Genomic DNA, 9,595 nt, shown 5'->3' on the forward strand with positions numbered 1-9,595 from the left:
TGCATCGGCAGGCGGACTCTCAACCACTGTGCCACCAGGGAAGCCCCCAAACCTGTTTTGATTTAATTTCAAACTCTTCAACAGCTGGCAGAGTCACAAATTGACTGAAATGAGTTTACTCCTTTACGTGTTATCTCCTCAACCTCAGACAGAGGCCCTAATGAGCAGGGTTTGGATAATGCACAAACAGGAAACTAGTACCTGAATAACTGAATCCTCAAAAGTTTCTAAACCGTGAGAAAATACTTATACTACAATTAAAACATATAACTTATAGAAGCAGTAATTTTTCTACTTGTTGGCTGAAGAGTATACATGTTCAAAGAAACAATCATTAGACTATTTCTATATGGGGCTCAGGCTTGAAAACTCGTAAAAATATTCCACAAGAATAACTTAGAACATTTGGAATCACCCTTTAATCTCTGCTTATACCCCAAGTATACTTAAACAATATTTCCATGTCTTTATTTAAAAGTTTTATGGATTTATTGTGCCTCAAAATACACATTACCAAGATAGTGGACTACCATATTTTTAACTATTTTGCAAATTAAAATTCTGTTTTTTATGGACTTGGCCTTTGTATCTTTCAGATAAAAAAGTATGTTATTGCCATTTCAAGGTGTATAAAACTCAGGTGATGAGGGTCCCTGTCATTTTCTCTTAATCCAAATCCAAACTCGACCTTTAGCCAGTGAACAGGTGTGTGCTGTGCCTGTAATTTATCAGAGTGAGCGACCACGCAGAAAAGCTACCAACAATAGGAGGTTGAAAGAACCAAGCACTTAGTGCCTGGAAAGCAGTTCTTATCCCCACCATGATGAATGTACTTTTATCTCCCAGTAGCAATTTAAAGATAAAGAATGATGGAGGTGAAGGGAGTAATATATTTGTATTCCTTCAGTTTTTCTGGATACTGTTTTTAATACTAATAGTCTTCCAGAAGCTGTTATGTTATAAATTCCTTTCTCAGATATTCTGTTGCTCACATTCCAATCCAACCTATGATATGGATACGAAAACAGTCATGACAGCATTTCCACCAGGGCAAATAAAGCCATTTCACACACACAGATAAATTAAATAAACCTTCAAGAAAAAAGTGATAAATGACTAGTGCATTTCTTTGTATGCAACATGGAAATTCCAATGTCTATCCTGCATCTGTCCTTTTGCACAAATTTAAAACATGTCAAATATCCATTTACTAGGTATGAAGATCCACCAACTGGGTAATACAACAGTACAATAAAAAGAAACAACAGCTAATATTAGAACAATGCCCACAGTCTAATCGGTAATGACTATTCAGCAGGGTAAATCTGACCTCTAGTGAATCTTTACAGTCAGATGAAATCTCTAAATATGCCCTATTAAAAAATTCATAAATATATAAATAAAATGAAATTTATAAATATGTTGTATAGAAAAACATACTTGAATACATAAAATCAAGCAATCACAAATATTTCTATGATTTCCCCATAAAATTAAAATGTAATTTAAAAAATCCTAATACTTCAAAGGTTTTTTTTAACTTTTTTTTTAAGTTAAAAATACTTTGTCGGGTCTGAAAAATAATTTCAAAACATTACTGAAAGGAGACTATCACATCCATTTTTTTAAAAAACAATACAAGATTTTATCAAATTTTCCTTTTTAAACTCACCCATCTGCTCCACAATCTCTGGAGGAAACACCCGGGAAGCAAACGCTCGTCGAAAAATATCTGAGAATTCCTTGTCCAGACCTCCTATTCCCATTTTTTCAAAGTTCCAGTCAGGATTGATAATAGACTGGCGATTTTCCTTGGTTTTAGCTTTGCCTATGTCAAACAAAGATAATCAAATGTGAGACAACAACTTCATCACTAAATGTAAAAAGATAGAACTCCCTGGGTATCCTCAGTGAATAAAGAAAAGCTACTCTTATACAAAGATGAACAACATGCTCTTAGCTGATTTCTGAGAAGGATGAGTTTTGCTATATTCCCTACTTTGTCTGGTCCCCATTTAGGGTCAGTAAAACACTTTCAAAATGACTAGCTAAACTCATGCTGTAGTCAATCTGTAGAGTCTGGTCTTATTAACCTCTAATCCTAACCAAGTTAACTAACTTGGTTGATTAGAAGAAATCAACCATGTGCATGTCTGATGAAGAAAACACCAGTTGCCAGAAATGCAAATGAAATCTAGCAGTCCCTCAAGTCTCCTAGAGCAAGATTTTAAAATACGTATATTTACCTAGACTAAGTATATAACTGGGAATATAACCCCTCAGTCTGAAAAGATGCACTAAGTTTGATGCCTTATTTTTGCTTTTTCTTCATTTGCACACAAAAGTCTAAAATCATCCTAAAGTCTTTCATGATTTCAAAATTCATGTTTTCAAATTCTTTCGCAAATGAAAATTATCTAACTTAAATGTCATAGTGCCCCCTAAAGTAACTCAAGAGAACCACATTAACTATCTCAAACACAAAGAATAGAAGCGCCTTAGTACATTCCACTGTAAACAAAAAAAAGAAAGTAATATTATAGTTTTTTTTAAATTAGGGGATAAAAGGTCCCATTAGAAAAAGTTTAGCCTAGATGCTATTTGTATGGTTAGAGTTTTGTGGACTTAAACATTTCCTTTACGAAGCTATCAAAAATATTTTTCTTATACTCTACTGCCCTCTTGTGGTCAAATTTACTGCATGTTAAATCACTACTCAATTTTACTTCCCAATGGAAAAACAACTATCAATCACACCTTTGCATGAATTACTTAGAAATATCCACATTGTACGAAAGTCATGCGACTCTCTTGGGATAATATGCCTTAACGAAAAGTGTACAGTGTATTATATACAAAGAAATCACTCCAGAAATGTATTGGATCAATAATAGGAGATTATGATATATCCTACATCCATGAAATAATATGTATAGTCATTAAAATTATATTGTAGCAGTATATTTATTAAGATGCTTGAAATATGTTAAGCAAAAAAGAACAAATTATAAAACAGTATGAAAATTAAAAAATTTTAGAGTGTGTTAATTTTGAGTATCCACATTTCATGAGCTAAATATTTTATTTTATAATTAAGAAAAAACAATAAGGGAGGAATGATAATTTATGGATCAAGAGAAAGGCCACATATTCAAAGTTAAATGACTTTGGATATAATGGTGTGCAAATATTGAAAATCATCTACCTTGTACTGGGTTAGACATAACATAGTTAAGTCAACCAAAAAAAAGAATTACTATACAATTAACAGCATCATTATTCTGGTGAGTTACTATTTTTAGAGATCAATCTGCATTATTTTAATATAATAAAAGTAGGGCTAATGTACAAGAGTAGGGCTGAACTATGAATCTGTTGGAAAGATGCTCTTTACCTGCACATTCATCATTTAACTCAATCAGTAATGGATGTGATGATGCTAGTATCACATTTAACACACAACCAGCTGAGGGACATCCTACAAAATAAGTGACCAGCTCTCAAGGTCGTGAAAGACAATGAAAGTCTGAGGAACTGTCAGAGACTGGAGAAGACTATGGAAACTAACCCACTAAACGCAATATGGAATCCCGAGTTAGATCCTGGAACAGAAAAAGGACATAATGAAAAAACTGGTGAAATCCAAATAAAGTCTGTAGTTTAGTTAGTAGCAATGGAACCATGTTAATTTAGTTTTGGAAGCTGTACTATGGTTATTTAAGATCTAACATCAGGGGCTTCCCTGGTGGCACAGTGGTTGAGAATCTGCCTGCCAATGCAGGGGACATGGGTTCGATCCCTGGTCCGGGAAGATTCCACATGCCCCAGAGCAACTAAGCCCGTGTGCCACAACTACTGAGCCTGTGCTCTAGAGTCTGTGAGCCACAACTACTGAGCCCAGGTGCTGCAACTACTGAAGCCCATGCCACATGCCCCAGAGCAACTAAGCCCGTGTGCCACAACTACTGAGCCTGTGCTCTAGAGTCTGTGAGCCACAACTACTGAGCCCAGGTGCTGCAACTACTGAAGCCCATGCCCCTAGAGCTCATGCTCCACAACGAGAGAAGCCACCACAATGAGAAGCCCGCTCACTGCAATGAAGAGTAGCCCCCACTCGCCACAACTAGAGAAAGCCTGCGCGCAGCAACGAAGACCCAACACAGCCAAAATTAAATAAATAAAATAAAATAAAAAGATCTAACATCAGAGGAAGCTGGTGAAGGGTATACAGGAACTTTCTGAACTATTTTTTATGGAACCTCTGTAAGCCTGAACTTATCTCAATATTAAAAGTTTAAAAATTAATTTTATCTATATCTTTTCCCTTATTTTTAATGCAGTTACTAGGAAATTAAAAATGACATACATGGCTCACATTATATTTCCATTGGACAACACTGACCTAGTGAAGATTTTAAATTCTTTTCTATATCATCACATTTGACAGATATGAAACACTCCATGATTTTGTGATAAGCCTTCTCAAGGGAGGTGTCCCTATTCTCCTTCCCTGCTTAAAAATCACTGTAGTTGAGTCACATGTTATAACAGAGATAGTCCCACTTTACTCAGAATCTTCTAAAAACTGTAAATCTTACCAATAAGATTGAGTGATGAATTTTCTGCTTTTTCAAATGCAACTTGACTGTTTCCAACAACCAGTCCTACTTCAATCTGTATAGAAAGACAGCAATTAGTAGTTAGTCTAATAGCAGACTTCTGGACTTCTCAAAGCAAGACAGAAAACAAAGGGGAAATGAGGTCTCTCTGAGCAAAGTAAATCTTCCAAACTATCAGCTAAGTTACATTTACTTCTGTCATAACTACCTTCTATTATTCCTATTTTATTTCAACACATATATTTTTGATAACACCTGTCTTATTATTTATTTACAATAAATATCACTTGCATTCAACCAGAATTACAAGTATATATACAAGTTTCAAATTACTATTAGATCTGCAAATAAGTATATTTTACACTATATTTTAATAAATATGCTGGCTAGAAGAGCAAATTTTTCCCCTACTATCTTAAAAGACAGAGCACATAATATAAAAGAAATCACTGAGGGAGAGAATGGCTAGGAAAATTATATTAATTTGCATAATGCACATCATAAAGATGATTAAAAATAAAACATACCTTTTGTCTTTTACCTGTCGCAGGCTCTCCCTTCAGGATGCTAGGATCCATGGCTTCAATGTCTTTTACCAGTAAGCCAAAAAGTTTTTCATTGAAGCTAAACACAAGCTATGTAGAAAAGAAGTAAGGGGAGAAAAATCACTTCATGATTCAATGGCTTGATTCTCACATCATCATCGTTTTCCAAATGCAGGCAAGCAGCTTTCTCTTGTATATCACCATGAGCAAACTACCCACATAACCAATGAGAGGTAACCACTGGTTACCATAACCAACTAACATTTATTGAGTATCTGCTGTGTGCCAAACAAACATTACAGGAGGTTCTGTAACTAATACAAAGTCTCTTGCAAACAGAAAGTATTCCTCAGTTTTACTAGGAAGGAAGCTGAGATCCAGAGAGGGGCTAAACAATGGGACCTAGAGTCACAGTAAACGACAGTGCCAGGATGCAAGCCTGGGTGTGTGACTCTAAAATAATGGTTTTCTACAACCAATACAAAGTGCCTGCCATTCGAGTGCAGAGACAGCTTCTGAATGGTTATTCATTCACCAAATATTTACTGAGTACCTTCTACAAGCTAGGCCCTCTTCTAGGTACCGGCGTATAAACAAAAATATAATAAACAAGCTGACTGTCAATCCTGCCACTATTAATTACTACGAATAAGAATAAATACTAAGAAAAATGATTTGAAGTAAGATGTTTACTTCTTCTCTGTATTATGGAGGATTTTGTTTCATGGGTTTATAGACATCTGCATGTTACTGGGTTTTAAATTATTACAAATACCAAAGCATTTTCTATTAAAATACAAAAGCTAAAGGAGAAGGTAAAAACAATGAAGTTTAGTCAGGCAATTTGAGCACAACTATCAGTCAAAGTGTAGGAATCCAGAAGGACTATGGTAAAGCCCCCAAAGCAATGGACAGGTAAGTCAACAAATTATCAGCTAATCTCTGCCATCCTGGGGAGCCTTCTCAATCCATCTAATCCAAAGTAGCAGCCCAGTGGCTCTCTAGTGCATCATCCCATTTTACTGACATCAAAGTACTAAACAGTACATGGCATTTCTTATTTTCTGTCTTTCCCAACTAGAAAGTGAGCTCTATGAGGGTAGGAATTCTGTTTATTTTGTTCACTGCAGATCCACAGGGATACTAAAATAGTATGTATTGAACACATTCTAGGTGTTCAATAAGCCTTTAATTAATTAATTGATCAACTGACTAATAGGTTCTTATCTCAGCTACACCCCTGGCTGAGAAGGTCATGGACCTTCGCTGGACCTAAATAAAATTCCTCATTTGCAAAGTGAAGTTAGACAAGATAACCTCTGAGGTTCATTTCAATTCTAGTACTTTTAAAAACAATAATAAATGCTCTACATCCTTTTCCTGTCTACCAGTATTTGAGTTTACACTTGTAAAAGTTTGATATTATGATGTATGGTGTATGTATGTATGTACTCTCAAATCATTAGAGTCTCATTTCTCCAGATAATGACACTCAATCCACTCCCACAGGTCTTTCCTTCTACCACTTCTCTCATTCCCCATCTTACAGACCTTCCCACGTGAGAGACACAGAGACAGTCTATGTAACTCATTACAGATCAGAATTCTATAAGCTGGGATTCTCAAACTTTTTGGTCTCAGGATCCTTTTATATATAAGCCTAAACATTTTTGAGGACCCCCCAAATTTTGTTTATATGGATTATATCTCTTGATAGTCACTGTATTAGAAATTAGAACAAGAAACTTATTTTTCAAAAAACAATTAAGTACATTATGTGTTAATAACATATTTTTAATTTGTTAAAAAAATCCCTCTATTTTCCAAAATAAAAAAATATAAATGGGAAGAGTGGCACTGTGACATTTTTGCAAATCTCTTTAATTTCTTGCTTAATGGAAGACTGCTGGACGCTCATGTCTGCTTCAGCAGTCAGTGTGCTATGCTATACCCATCACACAGTCTACAACACTCCACTGTAGACTTGTGAGAGAATAAGAGGAAAAGGGCACATAACGTCTTGATATTATTATGAAAATAGCTTCCACTTCGCAAACCCCTTGAAAGGGCCTCAGGGACCCCCACAGGTCTCTGGACCACAGTTTGAGAACAGCTGCTACGGAGCTATTGGGAGGAGGAAGGAATTAGGAATGATTAAGAAAAGTCATAGAGAACGAGACAAATGTAATGGTGAGGTCAAAAGAGCAATGATTATTTATGTGTACAAACAGCAATTTATGAACTCATACATTTTTTAACTAAAATTTTAAAAGAACAGAATTTCTTCCTAGGAGGTTAAACAATATGATATTAACTGAAGTCCAAAAAAAGGGAGCAATGTAAATATAATTTTCAAGAAAAGAAAATCTGGGTTTCAAAAGCTCCATGAAAAAAACTAAATATATATATATATACACATACACATACACACACACACAATTTTCTTAAGATTCTCAAAGAAGTTCATAACCAAAAAAGTTAAGAATTACTTTTCTACAGAAATATATCAGTAAAAGAGAAAGACATCCAGAGACAAATGTCCCACAATAAGAAATTTGAGACATGTATGTCTATAGTACTTCCAAATTTACAGAAAGAAAGGCTGCTGTAATTATGTATGACACTGTAACCTAAAAGTTACTTTAGAATTTTTCTGAACAGACTGCTAGAGGTTCAGCAAACATATTTCCCTCACTTTTTATCATTCATCTTAGATATAGCTGTTCACATGCAAAGCTCCTCTCAGTTTTTAAAAAACAGAATTAATTTTCCACAACTGCAGAGATTAGAATGTCTAGAAAAGAAAGAAAATTTAAAACTACCTGTTGTCCCACTGAGAATGCCTGGTTGTTGAACTGCTGAATAAATTCTGCGGCCATCTTGTCAGTATCATAAGGGTTAGAGTCAATACTTTTTTTCTGCAGGAAATCAATCTCGATGGTCATTGTGCCAATACATTGTTTGGCTTTGTCAAATGTATATAAGAACACTAGAGAAAAAAGAAGCATTTTTAAAATCACAGAGACACCAAATACTTGCTGTGCTTCAAGTAACTAAAAGTTTCATATAAATGAATTATAACAGAACTTGACCAAAAGGGGATTTTACATGGCCTTCATTGGAGGGACACATAGGCACAGATTTTTTAAAATAATAATAACCACTAGAGATGTTCTTCCCTCTGACTTAATTAGAATATACTGAACAGCACTCTCCTATACTTCTACCCGTCACCTGACTCTTCTAGGGAAATCACAGCCCTCCCTACACAGCCTCTGCATCTTCCTCCTCCTTATTAAACAGAGGACAAAATGACAGTGGGAAGTCCCAGTGGAGTTGGCAAAACATACTGTTTCCAAACAAGATTTTCGTTTGACACAAGAAAGAGCTAAGGTGAGAGGTGTGTGAGCTCTTTTGCCCTAACAAATTAGAATGTAGGACACACACACACACACACACACACACACACACACACACACAAACCTTGAGGAAAAAAAAAAAAGTTTACTAGAGGGATTTCCTCCAGAGCAAGAGTGTGACATTTCTTTTTTTAATACTACAGAAATATTTACTGAGCACCTATGATATGCAGGGAACTACAATAAGTTCTACATGTATAACAGGACAAAGGCCAGGTTTTTAGCTCTTCTTTGTATTAACAGCACCCAACAGTGTCTGTAGGATGCTTAATATATTCATGAACTGTTTAAATGAAACAACAGCAGCAAAATACCTATCGTCTTCATGCTAATAACAAAGGAGGCAAGACAAAGGGACTTTGGAGTCTGTGTGCTTCAATAGAGTCTGTTAGTAACTAGAAGACTCTCTGTGCCTTGATTTGTCGGTAAAATAAGACTGCCTAGATAAATCTTTATGGTCCTTTCATACTCAATTTCTGTTCTAAACTTATCTCTTATAGTCTAGCCACTTGAAGAATGTAAAAGGATTTTCTGTAAATCCTCTGAATGAAATTGCTTGAGTAATCATATTTTTATATTTTGGTTTGCCATAATAAAGGGGACACACATATTTTAAAGATAAACATTTCAAAAGCAAAATAACAAAGAAAGCCAGAGTGAGGCGTTGGGAAATTCACTGAAGACTGAAGAATAAGTTCAAATCTCAGCTGAAAGTTTCAGAAAACTCTCTGACCTCCACTTCTGGGTGTTTTGTTCTTTAACATTTCCTAGAAAGTACAGGTTACATTCTGAGTAACTTTCATAAGCAAGACAGCTTAGTTGTTTCCCAAATAATGAAGATATTTATGGGATGAAATATTAATGTGAAAAGGAATAAGTTGATTCAGCAATTCCATTTCCGGGTGTCTGTCCCAGAAAGACTCTTGAACATTTGCCTAAAAAGAGATTTACAGGGCTTCCCTGGTGGCGCAGTGGTTAAGAGTCCACCTGCCAATGCAGGGGACACGGGTTC

General features: G+C 35.4%; 1 protein-coding gene across 1 annotated transcript in view; it reads right to left on the bottom strand.

Annotated features, from left to right (window-relative positions):
• NSF (N-ethylmaleimide sensitive factor, vesicle fusing ATPase) overlaps nucleotides 1-8,142 on the bottom strand; it is a 113,471-nt gene extending 105,329 nt beyond the window's left edge. Inside the window, 4 exon segments of the mRNA XM_007472111.1 lie at nucleotides 1,673-1,828; nucleotides 4,599-4,674; nucleotides 5,147-5,254; nucleotides 7,987-8,142. Of these exon segments, the coding sequence (XP_007472173.1) occupies nucleotides 1,673-1,828; nucleotides 4,599-4,674; nucleotides 5,147-5,254; nucleotides 7,987-8,109 (463 nt within the window). The 5' untranslated portion in view covers nucleotides 8,110-8,142.
• Nucleotides 8,143-9,595: the final 1,453 nt, after the last annotated feature.

This window comes from Lipotes vexillifer, unplaced genomic scaffold (genome assembly GCF_000442215.2).
Source record: "Lipotes vexillifer unplaced genomic scaffold, Lipotes_vexillifer_v1.1 scaffold979, whole genome shotgun sequence".
Taxonomy (NCBI): domain Eukaryota; kingdom Metazoa; phylum Chordata; class Mammalia; order Artiodactyla; family Lipotidae; genus Lipotes; species Lipotes vexillifer.